This window comes from Suricata suricatta, chromosome X (genome assembly GCF_006229205.1).
Source record: "Suricata suricatta isolate VVHF042 chromosome X, meerkat_22Aug2017_6uvM2_HiC, whole genome shotgun sequence".
In the NCBI taxonomy this organism is placed as follows: Eukaryota; Metazoa; Chordata; class Mammalia; order Carnivora; family Herpestidae; genus Suricata; species Suricata suricatta.
In genome coordinates, this window is record NC_043717.1 from 46105722 (window position 1) to 46121661 (window position 15940).

The following is a 15940-nucleotide window of genomic DNA, read 5'->3' on the forward strand; positions in this document are numbered from 1 at the left end:
GACTACAGGAAGAGGGGAAGGAAGGAATCATGGAAGATTGTCCATGCAATCTGTTAACAATATGGGAAGTCTCATATAACTTGAGAGATAGGAACTGCAGGTACATATCATGGGCTGCCTCTTTCCATGCCCATCCTTGTTCTTTCCTTTAAAAGTTTAAGGTCAGTCTTCTATCTTGTCCAGGAAAATAATTTGAAGGCAGCTGAAAATCTTGCTCAGGTGGACTCTGTCTTGATCCCTTCATAAACTCTTATAAATGCTGCCTAAACAGTCTGAAAATGGAAGCAGGGATGACCAGGCCCCTGCAATGATTACAGTGGGGAACCACAACTTTAAGCCTACTTGATGTTGGGGGCAATTGAATCCCTTTCCCAGGAAGGAGAGTCTCAGCCTCTTTGCTTCAAGTTCAAATCTTTTAGGTTAGAGGATGGAGAGGCCTACAAGGAGCAGCCTAACCAAAGCAGTTTGAAGAAGAGAACAATTGGCTCAAACTAAACCCCAGATACAAAACTGTCATGACCCAGCAGTGGTACAACATGGAAATCCCAGGACTACAGAAGAGAACAAATGCAGAATGTTCCCTGAACAGAAGTCCTCTCCGGCATTATTATACTCTGACTCTCCCTTGATTCTGTTTGGTTTTGATCCCTCTACAACACCTAAAACACAGAGTTAGCAATACAGTGAAAGCAAGATAAATATCAAGCAGTTATGTCACAGAGCACAACAGAGCAGTCTAGACTGGCACGACTGAGGACAGAAGATGCAGGGAAAAGGCTGTCTGGGGCAACTGCCAGGCTGCAGAAACATTCACAGATGGTCATCTTAGGGATAAGAGAATTGTGAAACCTCCCTTTACCCATTGAATAGTAAACGGAAGAAAAAAAATTAAACTCCCAAACTCTATAACATCAAATTAAATTCAAAAGTCATCAGCATCAGTATCATCAGTGAAGAGAAAAAGCAATACAAACACATCTATGGAATAATGACATGTCAATGAATCACTCACAGGAGAGCAAAGAGATTATCTCAACAATAAAAGAAACACATAGAAATATATATATATATGTATGTGTGTGTATATATATATATATATATATATATATATATATATATATATATATATATTTGGAAATAAATGGGAGGGGGACAGGGTAAGAACAGAAAACTTTTTAGAAGGGATCACATATTTGGAAGTCATTGGTACCTCTTTCTACCAACTACAGATTTCACTTCCCCAAAACAACAGAAAACATTTTTTTGGTCCTTCTGTGTGTGTGTGTGTGTGTGTGTGTGTGTGTGTGTGTGTGTGTCTGTGTGTGTGTCTGTGTGTCTGTGTGTTTATGTGTATACTCAAGGATCTGTGTGTGTATATGTCTCTATATATATAAATATATATGTATATATATACATATATATTTCAACAGTGCTTCTCCAAAAAATGTCCATCTATAAATATAGTTTAATTTACTTTATTTTAAAATTATCTGCCTCCCTGTAGGTATTATTTTTTGAAGGGAGTTAACCTGCTGATGTTTTGCCAGAATGGTGACTGGCTGCGCTTGGGTTCGGTGAACTCAAAGACCTGCGACTGAGCAATGCCATCGGGGACCAGGTACTGGCCCTGGTTTAATGGGTCCTGCGGTGGTGGGTAGGAAGGAGGAACTGAGCGGGCAGAGTTGACACCTAGAGTAGAGGGGAGATCAAAGGAAAACAGCATAAGTTAAGTAGCAAGGGGTTTCTCAAATGACTCAGTGGCCACTTTTGGCAGATAATTCAAAGCAGTCTATTTTAGAGAGTATGAACTGGAACTGAAAATCTCCAAGGCAAGAATTGCATTCCTTACCAGATTTTGGAATGTTGTGATGACTAATGCAACAACAACACATGCTTTCCCATCTACTCAGGTATCCCTGAGAAGTTTGTGGTGTTGTCATTAGCCATTTTACAGTGAGGACACTGAGATCTGACATTATACAGATGAGGACATCTGGAGTGAAATATCACACTCAAGGTCATAAAGTGAAGAATAGAATTCACATTTTGATTTCACAGTTCAAACTCTTTTCAAGAGACCATAATCTGTTACATAGGACTGTTATTGCAAATCACCCAACAATTTCCATTTAACTTCAAATGTCTTTGGTTTTCTCCCTCCTCAACTTCCCCAAAGTGTCAAAAGAGTCTGTTAAGAACTTCTGACTTCAAAGCAGGTTTTTGGTCAGAAAGTGGTCTTCTAAAAGCTAAGGTACAAGTGATCCAGTATTCTACACCAGGTTGAGAGTGATGAAACTATATTAATGTGGAAGTGACATTGGTAGATGAGGCAAGAATCAAAGAAGATATGATTCATGGAATACAAGGAAGATTTGGAATATATTTGCAATCTTTCAAAGGGAACACTTCAATGACTCCAAATTTCGTAGAAGTGCCTGGAACAACCAAAACAAAATCCACGTGAATAGAGGATACTGGTGGGGGTGGGAGGCTAAACTGAAAGTTTATTCCTAACCTACATTCAGAACATAATAGTATCACCTGGGTGGCTCAGTCAGTTAAGCATCTGACATCCGCTCAGGTCATGAACTCGCAGCATGTGGGTTTGAATCCTGTATAGGGCTCTGTGCTGATAGCTCAGAGCCTGGAGCCTGCTTTGTATTTTGTATCTCCCTCTCTCTCTGCCCCTGCCCCACGTACACTCTCTCTCTCTCTCAAAAATAAATTAACAATAAAAATTTTTTTTGACTTATTTTGTTTTATGTTTTGTAAATTTTTTAAATAAATAGTTTATTGTCAAATTGGGTTCCATATAACACCCAGTGCCACACAAGTGCCCTCCTCCATTACCATCACCTCTTCTCCCTCACCCCTTCCCCTTCAACCCTCGTTCGTTTTCAGTATTCAATAATCTCTTAGGTTTTGCATCCCTCTCTCTCCCCAACTCTCTTTCCCACTTCCCCCTCCACTGGTCTTCTATTAGGTTTCTTCTGTTCTCCTGTTAGACCTATGAGTCCAAACATACGGTATGTGTCCTGCTCCGCCTGACTTATTTCGCTTAGCATGACACCCTCGAGGTCCATCCACTTTGCTACTAATGGCCAGATTTCATTCTTTCTCATTGCCATGTAATACTCCATTGTATATATATACCACTTCTTCTTGACCCATTCATCAGGTGATGGGCATTTAGGCTCTTTCCATGGTTTGGCTATTGTTGAGAGTGCTGCTATGAACATTGGGGTACAAGTGCCCCTATGCATCAGCACTTCTGTATCCCTTGGATAAATCTCTAGCAGTGCTATTCCTGGGTCATAGGGGAGTGATATTGATAGATTTTTGAGGAACTTCCATACTGTTTTCCAGAGCGGCTGCACCAGTTTACATTCCACCACAAGTGTAGGAGGATGCTCGTCTCTCCACACCTTGCCAGCATATATAGTCTCTTGATTTGTTCATTTTAGCCACTCTGACTGGCATAAGGTAGTATCTCAGTGTGATTTAGATTTGTGTTTCCCTGATGATGAGTGATGTTGAGCATCGTTTCATGTGCCTATAGACTCTAATCTCACATTTTTCAATAATACCTCTGAATGTAAATGGACTGAACTCTCCAACCAAACAACACAGGGTAGTAGAATAATTAAAAAAAAACAAAACCCATCTATTTTCTGTCTGCAAAAGACTCATTTTAGACCTGAAGATACCTTCAGGTTGAAACTAAAGGGATGGAGAAATATCTATCATGCGACTGGAAGCCAAAAGAAAGCCGGAATAGCCATACTTATATCAGACAAACTGGAATTTAACATAAAGGCAGTAATAAAAGATGAAGTACATTATATAATATTTACAGGGTCTCTCCATCAGGAAGAGCTAACAACTGTAAACATCTATGCGCCAAATTTGGGAGTGCCCAAGTACATCAAACAATTAATCACAGACAGAAACAATCTTATTGATAAGAAAGTGCTAATTGCACAGGACTTTAATACTCCACTGACAGCAATGGATAGATCAACCAGACAGAAAATCACTAAAGAAACAATGGACCTGAGCGACAAATTTTACAGATAGAACTGATAGATATATTTAGAACTCTGCATCTTGAAGCTAGGAAATTCACCTTCTTCTCAAGTGCACATGACACATTCTCCAAGATAGATCACATACTGGGGCATAAAGCAGCCCTCCATAAGTATAAACGAATAGAGATCATACCTTGCACACTTTCAGATCACAATGCTATGAAACTTGAAATTAACCACAGGAAAAAAGTCTGGAAAACCTCCAAAAATGTGGAGGTTAAAAACCACTACACTAAAGAAGGATTGGGATAATCAGGTAATTAGAGAAGAAATTTAAAAATATATGGAAACAAATGAAAATGAAAATACAACAATCCAAAATCTCTGGGAAGCAGCAAGGGCAGTCCTAAGAGGAAAGTATATTGCAATTCCAACCTATTTCAACAAACTAGAAAAAACGCAAATTCAAAATCTAACAGAGCACCGACTGGAACTAGAAGAGAAGCAGCAAGAGCACCCCAAACCCAGCAGAAGAAAAGAAATAATAAAGATCAGGGAAGAAATAAACAAAATAGAATAAAAAAAAAACTGCCGAGCAAGTCAAAGAAACCAAGAGTTGGATCTTTGAAAAAATAAACAAAATTGATAGACCTCTACCCAGGCTCCTCAGAAAGAAAAGAGAGAGCATGCAGATAGACAAAATCATGAATGAAAAAGGATCTATTACAAACAATCCCTTAGAAACAAGCAATCATCAGAGATTACTATGAAAAATTATATGCCAACAAACTGGACAACACAGAAAAAATGGACAAATTTCTAAATGCACATGCACTACCAAAACTCAAACGGGAAGAGATAGAAAGCATGAATAGACTCATAACCAGTGAAGAAATCGAATCTGTTATAAAAAATCTCCCAATGATTAAAAGCCCAGGGCCAGATGGCTTCCCAGGGGAATTCTACCAGACATTTAAAGCAGAGCTAATACCCATTATTCTCAAACAATTCCAAAAAAATAGAATTAGAAGGAAAACTTCCAACCTATTCTACGAAGCTAGCATCACCTTGATACCAAAACCAGACAGAGACCCAGCCAAAAAAGAGAACTACAGACCAATATCCTTAATGAATTCAGATGCAAGAATACTCAACAAGACACTAACAAATTGGATTCAACAGCATATAAAAAGAATTACCCATCACGATCAAGTGGGATTCATTCCTGGGTTACAGGGCTGCTTCAATATTCGCAAACCCATCAATGTGATACATCACGTTAACAGAGAAGAGATAAAAAAAAAAAACATATGATCCCGTCGATAGATGCAGAAAAAGCATTTGACAAAATACAGCACCCTTTCTTAATAAAAACCCTTGAGAAAGTCGGGATAGAAGGAACTTACCTAAACATTATAAAAGCAATTTATGAAAAGTCCACAGCTAATATAATCCTCAATGTGGAAAAACTGAGAGCTTTCCCCCTGAGATCAGGAACACGACAGGGGTGTCCACTCTCACCACTGTTGTTTAACATAGTGCTGGAAGTCCTAGCATCAGCAATCAGACAGCAAGAGGAAATATAAGGCATCAGAATTGGCAAAGAAGAAGTCAAACTTTCACTTTTCACAGATGACATGATACTCTACATGGAAAACCCGGCAGACTCCACGAAACATTCTAGAACTGATCAATGAATACAGTAAAGCTGCAGGGTAGAAAATCAATGTACAGAAATCGGTTGCATTCCTATATGCCAGTAATGAAACAGCGGAAAGAGAAATCAAGAAACATATCCCATTCACAATTGCACGAAAAACCATAAAATACCTAGGAGTAAACCTAACCAAGGATGTAAAAGACCTATATGATGAAAACTATAGAAAACTTATGAAAGAGATTGAAGAAGACACCAAGAAATGGAAAAACATTCCCTGTTCATGGATCAGAAGAATAAACATCGTGAAGATGTCATTACTACCCAAAGCAATCTACACATTCAATGTAATCCCCATCAAAATTGCACCAGCATTCTTCTCAAAGCTAGAGCAAGCTATCCTCAAATTCATATGGAACCACATAAGACCCCGAATAGACAAAGTAATATTGAAGGAGAAAAGCAAAACAGGAGGAATCACAATCCCAGACTATTGCCTCTACTACAAAGCTGTCATCCTCAAGACAGTGTGGTATTGGCACAAAAACAGACACATAGACCAATGGAATAGAATAGACAACCCAGAACTTGGCCCACAAATATATGGCCAATTAATTTCTGACAAAGCAAGAAAGAGTATCTGATGGAAAAAAGACTGCCTCTTTAGCAGGTGGTGCTGGGAGAACTGGACAGCAACATGCAGAAGAATGAAACTAGACCACTTTCTTACACCATACACAAAAATAAACTCAAAATGGCTGAGGGACCTGAATGTGAAACAGGAATCCATCAAAACCCTCGAGGAGAAAGTAGGAAACAACCTCCTTTACCTCAACCACAGCAATTTCCTACTTGACACATCCCCAAAGGCAAGGTTAATGAAAGCAAAACTGAACTCTTGGGACCTCCTCAAGATAAAAAGCTTCTGCACTGCAAAGGAAAAAATCAAGAAAACTAATAGGCAACTCACAGAATGGGAAAACATAGTTACAAAAAAGTTGTTTAAAGTACATATTAGGCCGAGGCGTATAGTATATGATTCAGAATCCAATGAAGACCTCTCTTCTGCTCCCAAAAAATTTCGTGTTCTACAGGCCAATGTCTAAAATTTCAACATTACAGCTTATTTGTTTGCATTTGTTTAATGACTTGATCCCATTACTCTAGAAGTAGTATCATATTGAGCCATCACCAGCCATTGGCATTTATGTGGGAAGGAATCAGTTCCTTTCAAATGCTTTGTTTTGTTTCTTTTGTTTTCCAGAATTATTGAGATATAATTGATATATAACATTTTTAAGTAAGTTGTGCAATGTGATAATTTGATATAGATATATATTACAAATGATTACCACAATAAAGTTAGTATATCCATCACCTCACAAAATTACCTTTTTTGTGTGTGGGGTGAGCATAAGAACTCTTAGTAACTCCTAAGTACACAATAAGATATTGTTAACTACAGTCACCATGCTGTACATTATATCCCCAGAATCTCTTCATCTTATAACTAAAGTTTCTGCCCTTTGACCAACATGTCTATACTTCCTGCAATCCCAGCTCCTGGCAACCACCAATCTACTTTCTGTTTCTATAAGTTCACATTTTTAGATTTCAATATAAGTGAGATCATACAGTATTTATACTTTTGTTTTACTTATTTCACATATTATAATGCCCTCAGAGTCCATCCATGTTTCCATAAATGGCAGGATTTCCTTCTTTCTATGGCTGAATAATACTGCATTTTATATACCATATTTATTTTGTCTATTCATCTGCTGAAGATTGCTTGCTGTCTTGGCTATTGTGAATAGTGCTGTAATGAACAAGATGGTGTAGACACCTCTTTGAGATCTTGATTTAATTTTCTTCCCATATACACAGCTCTATTTGCAATTTTTAAGGACTCTCCATAGTGTTTTCATAGTAGCTTACCAATTTATGTTCTTACTATCAGTGCCCACTCCCTTTTCTCCACATCCTCACCATCACTTGTTATCTCTTTTTGTTTGTTTGTTTGTTTGGTTGGTTGGTTGTTTTTATAACAGCCTCTCTAACAAATACAACAACTCATGGTTTTGATTTGAATTCTTCTGATAATTAATAATGTTAAACATCTTTTCTTATACCTGCAGAACGTTTACATGGGCATTTGAGTGCCTTTTTTGGGAAAATGTCTATTTACATCCTTTGCCAATTTTTAATTGAACTTTTATTGAACTTTTTATGTATTTATTTATTTTTTATTCTGAGAGACAGAGGCAGAGAGTGAGTGGGGGTGGGAAAGAGAAAGAGAGATGGAGACACAGAATCTGAAGCTGGCTCCAGGCTATGAGCTGTCAGCACAGAGCCTGACGTGGAGCTCGAACCCATGGACTGTGAGATCATTTACCTGAGCCGAAGTTGGATGCTTAACTGACTGAACCACCCAGGCGCCCCAAATTGAACTTTCTTTTACTAGAGTTGTGTGTTGTTCATATATCTTGCATATTAATCCCTTATCAGATATTTGGTTTGCAAATGTTTTATCTCATTATGTAGGTTGCCCTTTCATTCTTTCACTTTGTTGATTGTTTCTTTTGTTGTGCAGAAGTTTTTTAGTTTGATGTAGTCCCACCTTTTTTTTTTTTCTGTTGTTTGTGGTTTTGGTGTCATATTCAAAACCTTGTTGTCAAAACCCTATCAAGGAGCATTTTCCCTATGTTTTCCTCTAGGCCTTTTATGGTGTTGAGGCTTATACTTAAGTCTTTAATCCATTTTGAGTTAATATTTGTGAACAGTGCAAGATAGGGGTCTAATACATTGTTTTGCATGTGAATATTCAGGTTCCCCAATACTTTTTATAGGAGAGGCTATTTTTCTCCACTGAGTATTCCTGGCTTCCTGATAAATATTAGATTATAATTGGGCTCTTGTTTCTCTTCCATTAGACTATATGTCAGATTTTATGCCAGTACCAGATTGTTTTGATTACTATAGCTTTAGGATAAAGTTTGAAACCAGAAAGCATGATGCCATCAGCTTTGTTCTTTTTTCTCAGGATTGCTTTGGTTATTCAGAGTCTTTTGTGGTTCCATATGAATTTTAGAATTGCTTTATCTACTTCTGTGAAAAATGCCATGAAATTTGATAGAGATTACAATAAATCTATAGATAGCTTTGGGTAGTAAGGGCATTATCAAAATTCTTACAATCCATGAATAAGGAATATCATTCCATTTATGGAATGATGGAAATTTATAGAATATGGAAAGAAAATGGAAAGATTCCAAATTTATGGAATATGGAAAGAAATGTCAATTTCTTTTATAAATGTCCAAATTTATTTTATAAATGTCCAATTTTATAAAGTACAGATTTTTATACTCTTAATTTAAATGTATTTCTAAGTACTTTATCCCATTTTGTGACATTGAAAATGGGATTGTTTCATTAATTTCTCTTTTAAAGGTTCGTTGTAACTGAAAAACTAGTGATTTTTGTACATGCATTTTGTATACCGAAACATTATGGAATTCCATATTATTCTAATACTCTAAATTTATTAGGAGAGTCTTTAGCTCTTTCTACATATAAAATCATGTCATCTGCACATAGAGAAAATTTTCCTTCTTCCTTTCTTTTATATCTTTTTCTTGCCTAATTGCTCTGTATAGGAATTCCAGCAGTATGTTGAATAGAATGATGAGAGTTGGTATCCTTGTCTTGTTCCTGATATTAGAAGACAAGCTTTCAACCATTCACCATTGAGTATACATATTAATTGTGGTAAGCTTGTCATATAAGGCATTAATTATGTTGAAGTATGTTCCATATATACCAGATTTATTGAGAATCTTTAGCATGAAAATATGTTGAATTTTGTCAATGTTTTTACTGCATCTATACAGATGATATGTGATTTTATCTTACTTTCTGTTAATGTGGTGAATCACATTTATTGATTTGCATATGTCAAATAATCCCTGATTTCAAGAGATAAATCCCACTAGAAGAGGTATATGATCCTTTAATGTTGAGGATCATATGTTCATGACATTGAATTTGGTTTGCTATCATTTTGTTGAGAATTTTTACATCTATATTTATCAGAAATATTGCTCTATATTGTCTTACATTGTTTTAATCTGGAATTAATGTAATCCTGACACTAGCAAATGACTCATAAAATGAGTCTGGAAGTATTCCTTTCAAGTTTTTAGAAAATGTTAAGAACTGGTGTTTGTTCCACAGAATTCCCCAATGAAACCATCTGGTCCTAGGCTTTTCTTTTAGGGAGATATTTGATTACTAATTTAAGCTACTTAGTCTTTATTGGTCTACTCAGATTTTGTATTTCTTTCCTTCATCAGTTTTATTGAGATATAATTGACATATTACATTGTATAAGATTAAGGTGTACAATATAATGCTTTGATGTTTGTGTATACTGCAAAATGATAACCACATTAACGTTACATAGTTACATATTTTTTCTTTTGATGAGAACTTTTGAGATCTACTCTCTTAAAACTTTCAAATTTACAATACAGTATTGTTAACTTAGTGACCATGCTATATAGAACTTATTTTATAAGCTTATAACCTTTCACTACCTTTACCCATTTCCCCAACCCCACATCTCCTGCATCTGGAAGTCACCAATCCGTTCTGTTTCTATTATTTGTTTTATTACATTCCACATATAAGTGAGATCATATAGTATTTGGCTTTCTCTGAATTATTTCACTTATCATAATACCATCAAGGTTCATCCATGATGTGGCAGAAGGCAGGATTTCCTTCTCTCTCTCTCTCTCTTTCTCTCTCTCTCTCTGTCTCTCTCTCTCTCTCTCTCTCTCTCTCTCTCTGTGTGTGTGTGTGTGTGTGTGTGTGTGTGTGTGTGTGTGTGTGTACTTTATCCACATTTATTTTATCCATTTGTCTGCGAAAGTACATTTAGGTTGTTTTCATGTCTTGGCTATTGTTGAATAATGTTGCAATGAACATAGGGAGAAGGTATTTCTTTGAGATAGTGATTTCAAAAGGTATTTCTTTGAGATAGTGATTTCATTTCCCTTAAATATATACTCCAAACTGGAATTACTAGAGTAAATGATAGTTCTATTTTTAACTTTTTGAGGAAACTCCATACTGACTTACCAACTTACATTTCCATAGTATACAACGGTTCCCTTCTCTCCATATCCTTGTCAGTACCAATTATTGCTTATCTTTTATTAACCATTCTAATAAGTTTGGAGTGATATCTCATTGTACTTTTTATTTGCGCTTCCTAATGATTAGTGATGTTGAACACCTTTTCATGTACTTATTGGCCATTTGAATATTTTATTTGGAAAAATATCTATTCAGGTCTTTTGCACCCTTTTAAATTGAATTATTTGTGGGCTTTTGCTATTTCCAAACTGAGTGCCTTTGTTTCTGTCCATTGCCTAACTGCCTTGGCCAGAACCTCCAGAACAATACTGAATAGAGGTAATGAGACTGGATATCCTTGCCTTGTTCCTAATCTTAGGGGAAAAGCACTCGCATCACTAAGTATCGTGTTAGTTGTGGATGTGTAATAGATGTTCTTAAATATATGTAAAATATGTATAAAATCTTGTCACGGTCAAATAGAATCAATTACACTTCCTCTCTGATTCAGATACTGTTCCCTTCTTTTTCTTACTTGATTGCTCTTTGCTTAAGTCTTCTAGTACTGTATTGCACAGGGGTGATAAGGTGGGTGCCACCATGTTATTTCTTATATTAGAAGAATAATTTCAAACTTTTACAATTAAGTATGATGTTAGCTGTGGATTTGCCATATATTTCCTTTATTATATCGAGGTACATTACTTCTATACCTAAGTTGTTGAGAGTTTTGATCATGAAAGGATGTTGAATTTTTTCAAGTGCCTTTTTAGCATCTATTGATATGATTATAAGATTTTTATTTTTCTATTATTGTGGTGTATTACATTGTTTTTAATTGCCTATTAAACCATCCTTGCATCTCAGTAATGAAGCTCTCTTAATAATGTGGTATGATCCTTATAATGTGCTCTTGAATTACGTTAGCCAATATTTTGTTAAGAAATTCTGCATCAAGAATATTGTCCTGTAGTTTTCTTTTCATGAAGCGTCCTTATCTCAATTTAGTATCAGTGTAATGTTGGTCTCATAAAACGAGTTTGGGAGTATTCTCTTCTCTTCATTTTTTTTTTTTTTTTGGAAGAGCTTGAGAAGGATGGATATCGATTCTTTAAATACTTGGTACAATTCACCAGTGAAACCATCTATTCTTGGCCTTTTCTTTTTTGGCAGGCTTTTTTTAATTACTAATTCAATCTTATTACTCATTTTTGGTACATTCATATTTTTTATTTTATCATGATTGAATTGTACGGTTTTTTTTTTTGGAAATATTCATTTCATCTAGGTCACTCAATTTTTGGTGTATACTTGTTCACAGTATTCTCTTATTTTATTATATAGTTTATTGTCAAGTTGGTTTCCATATGACACCCAGTGCTCTTCCCCATAAGTCCCTCTTCCGTGACCATCAGCCCCCATCTCTATACCCCCTCCCCCTTCATCCCTCAATTAGTTTTTCAGTATTCAAGAGTCTCTCATGATTTGCCTTTCTCCCTCTCCTTATTTTCCGCCATCCCCTCCCCATGGTCCTCAGTTAGGTTTCTCCTATTAGACCTATGAGTGAAAACATATGGTATCTGTCCTTCTCCACCTGACTTTTTCACTTACTATGACACCCTCAAGACTCATCCACTTTGCTACGAATGGCCAGATTTCATTCTTTCTATTGCCATGTATTATTCCATTGTATAGATAAACCACGTCTTCTTGATCCATTCATCAGTTGATGGACAGTTAGGCTCTTTCCATGATTTGGTTATTGTTGAAAGTACCACTATAAACATTGGAGTACATGTGCCCTTCTGCATCTGCACTTCTGTATCCTTTGGGTAAATCCCCAGGAGTGATATTGCTGGGTCACAGAGGAGTTCTATCGTTAATTTTTTTAAGGAAACTGCACAGTGTTTTCCAGAGCAGTTGTACCAGTTTACATTCCCACCAACAGTGTAGGAGGGTGCCTGCTCCTCCACATCCTCGCCAGAATCTATAGTCTCTTGATTTGTTCATTTTAGCCACTCTGACTGTGAGATACTTGTGGTATCTCAGTGTGGTTTTGATTTGTATTTCCCTGATGATGAGTGATGCTGAGCATCATCTCATGTGTTTGTTCACCATCTGAATATCCTCTTTGGAGAAGTGTCTATTCATGTCTTCCGCCCATTCTTCACTGGATTATTCGCTTTTCAGGAGTTTGGTGGGTTCCTTTAGATTTTGGATACTAGCCATTTATCCGATATGTCATTTGCAACTATCTTATCCCATTCCATTATCTGCCTATTAGTTTTCTTAATTGTTTCTTTTGCAGTTCAGAAGCTTTTTATCTTGATGAGGTCCCAATAGTTTATTGTGGTTCATGATTCACTTGCCTTTGGGGATGTGTCAAGTAGGAAATAGCTGTGGTTGAGGTCAAGGAGGTTGTTTCCTGCTTTCTCCTGTAGGGTTTTGATGGTTTCCTTTCTCACATTCAGGTCCTTCATTGATTTTGAGTTTATTTTTGTGTATAGTGTTAAGAAAATGATCTAGTTTCACTCTTCTGCATGTTGCTGTCCAGTTCTCCCAGCACCACCTGTCTATTTTCCATCGGATACTCTTTCCCGTTTTGTCAAAGATTAATTGGCCATACACTTGTGGGCCCAGTTCTGGGTTCTCTATTTTATTCCATTGGACTATGTGTCTGTTTTTGTGCCAATACCATACTGTCTTGATGATGACAGCTTGGTAGTAGAGACTAACGTCTGGGAATATGATTCCTCTCGTTTTGATTTCTTCTTCAATATTACTTTGGGTATTTGTGTGGTTTTTTTTGTGGTTCCATATGAATTTTAGGATAGTTCATTCTAGCTTTGAGAAGAATGTTGGTGCAATTTTTATTGGGATTGAATTGAATATGTAAATTGCTTTGGGAAATAATGACATTCTAACAATGTTTATTCTTCTGATCCATGAGCATGGAACATTTCTCATTTCTTTGTGTCTTCTTCAATTTCTTTCATAAGTTTTCTATAGTTTTCATCGTACAGGTCTTTTACATCTTTGGTTAGGTTTATTCCTAGGTATTTTATGATTTTTCATGCAATTGTGAATGGGATCAGTTTCTTGATTTCTCTGATGCTTCATTATTGGTGTATAAAATGCAACAGATTTCTGTACGTTGATTTTGTGCCCTGCGACTTTGATGAATTCATGGATCAGTTATAGTAGGCTTCTAGTTGAGTGAGTCAGGTTTTCCATGTAGAGTATCATGTCATCTGTGAAAAGTGAAAGTTTGCGTTCATCGTTGCCAATTCAGATGCATTTTATTTATTTATTTATTTATTTTATTTATTTATTTATTTTGTCGTCTGATTGCTGATGGTAGGACTTCCAGCACTATGTTAAACAACATTGGTGAGAGTGGACACCCCTGCCATGTTCCTGATCTTAGGGGAAAAGCTCTCAGGTTTTTCCCCATTGAAGATAATATTAACTGCGGGCTTTTCATAAATAGTTTTTATTGTGTTTAAGTTCCTTCTTTCCAGACTTCCTTGAGGGGTTTTATTAAGAAAGGATTCTGTGGTTTGTCAAATGTCTTTTCTGCATCTATCAACAGGACCATATGGTTTTTATCTCTTCTTTTGTTAATGTGATGTATCACATTGATTGATTTTCAAATATGGAACCAGCCCTGTAACCCAGGAACGAATCCCTTTTGATCTTGGTGGGTAATCCTGTTTATATGCTGTTGAATTCGATTTACTAGTATCTTCTTGAGAATTTTTGCATCTGCATTCATTAAGGATATTGGCCTGTAGTTCTCCTTTTTTGTTGGGTCTCTGTCTAGTTTGGGAATCAAAGGGATGATGGCTTCATAGAATGAGTTTGGAAGTTTTCCTTCTTTTTCAATTTTTGGGAATAGCTTGAGAAAAATTGTTATTAACTCTGTTTTAAATGTCTGGTAGGATGCCCTTGGAAAGCTATCTGGCCCTGGGCTCTTATTCATTGGGATATTTTTGATAACTTATTCTATTTCTTTTCTCGTTATGGGTCTGTTCAGATTATCAATCTTTTTCCCTTTTGAATTTTGATTGTGCATATGTGCTTAGTAATTTGTCCATTTTTTCTAGATTGTCCAGTTTGTTGGCATATAATTTTTAATAGTAATCTCTGATGATTGCTTATATTTCTAAGGGATTGGTTGTAATATATCCATTTTCATTCACGATTTTGTCTATTTGAGTGTTCTCTTTTTTTTCTGAGGAGCCTGGCTAGACGTTCATCAATTTTGTTTATTTTTTCAAAAAAACACATTTTTGGTTACATTGATCTATTCAACCGTTTTTTTATTCTATATTGTTAATTTCTTCCCTGATCTTTATTGTTTTTCTTCTTCTGCTGGGATTGGGGTGCTGTTGCTGCTCCCCTTCTCGTTCCATTAGGTGCTCTGTTAGATTATGAATTTGTGCTCTTTCTAGTTCTTGAAATAGGCCTGGATTGGAATATACTTTCCTCTTAGGATTGCCTTTGCTGTGTCCTAGAGAGTTTGGATTGTTTTATTTTCATTTTCATATTTTTATTTCTTCTCTAATTGCCTGATTGGCCCAATCATTCTTTAGTAGGGTGGTTTTTAACCTCCACATTTTTCGAGGTTTTCAAGCCCGTTTCCTGCGATTGATTTCAAGTTTCATAGCATTGTGTTCTGAAAGTGTGCATGGTATAATCTCAAGTAGCTTACATACGTGGAGGGCTGCTTTATTCCCCAGTATGTGATCTATCTGAGGAATGCGACATGTGCACTCGAGAAGAAGATGAATTTCCTAGCTTCAGGAAGCAGAGTTTTAATATATCTATCAATTCTATCTGTTCCAATTTTTCCTTCAGGCCCATTGTTCCTTTAGGAATTTTCTGTCTGGTTGATTTATCCATTGCTGTCAGTGGAGTACTAAAGTCCCCTGTGATTAGCACATTCTTATCAATAAGATTCTTTCTGTTTGTGATTAACTGTTTTATAAATTTGGGTGTCCCTGATTTTGGCACATAGATATTTATAATTGTTAGCTGTTCCTGATGGAGAGACCCTGTAATTTTGATATAATGTCCTTCTTCATCTTTTGTTACTGTCTTTACTATAAAG

General features: G+C 36.2%; 1 protein-coding gene across 6 annotated transcripts in view; it reads right to left on the minus strand.

Moving 5' to 3' along the window:
• Nucleotides 1-1459: 1459 nt before the first annotated feature.
• ARHGEF9 (Cdc42 guanine nucleotide exchange factor 9) overlaps nt 1460-15940 on the minus strand; it is a 189713-nt gene continuing 175232 nt past the window's right edge. For all 6 annotated transcript variants that reach the window (XM_029930721.1, XM_029930716.1, XM_029930720.1 and 3 more), the window contains one exon: nt 1460-1689. In XM_029930721.1, the coding sequence (XP_029786581.1) occupies nt 1508-1689 (182 nt within the window). In that variant the 3' untranslated portion in view covers nt 1460-1507. The remainder of the gene's footprint in view (nt 1690-15940) is intronic.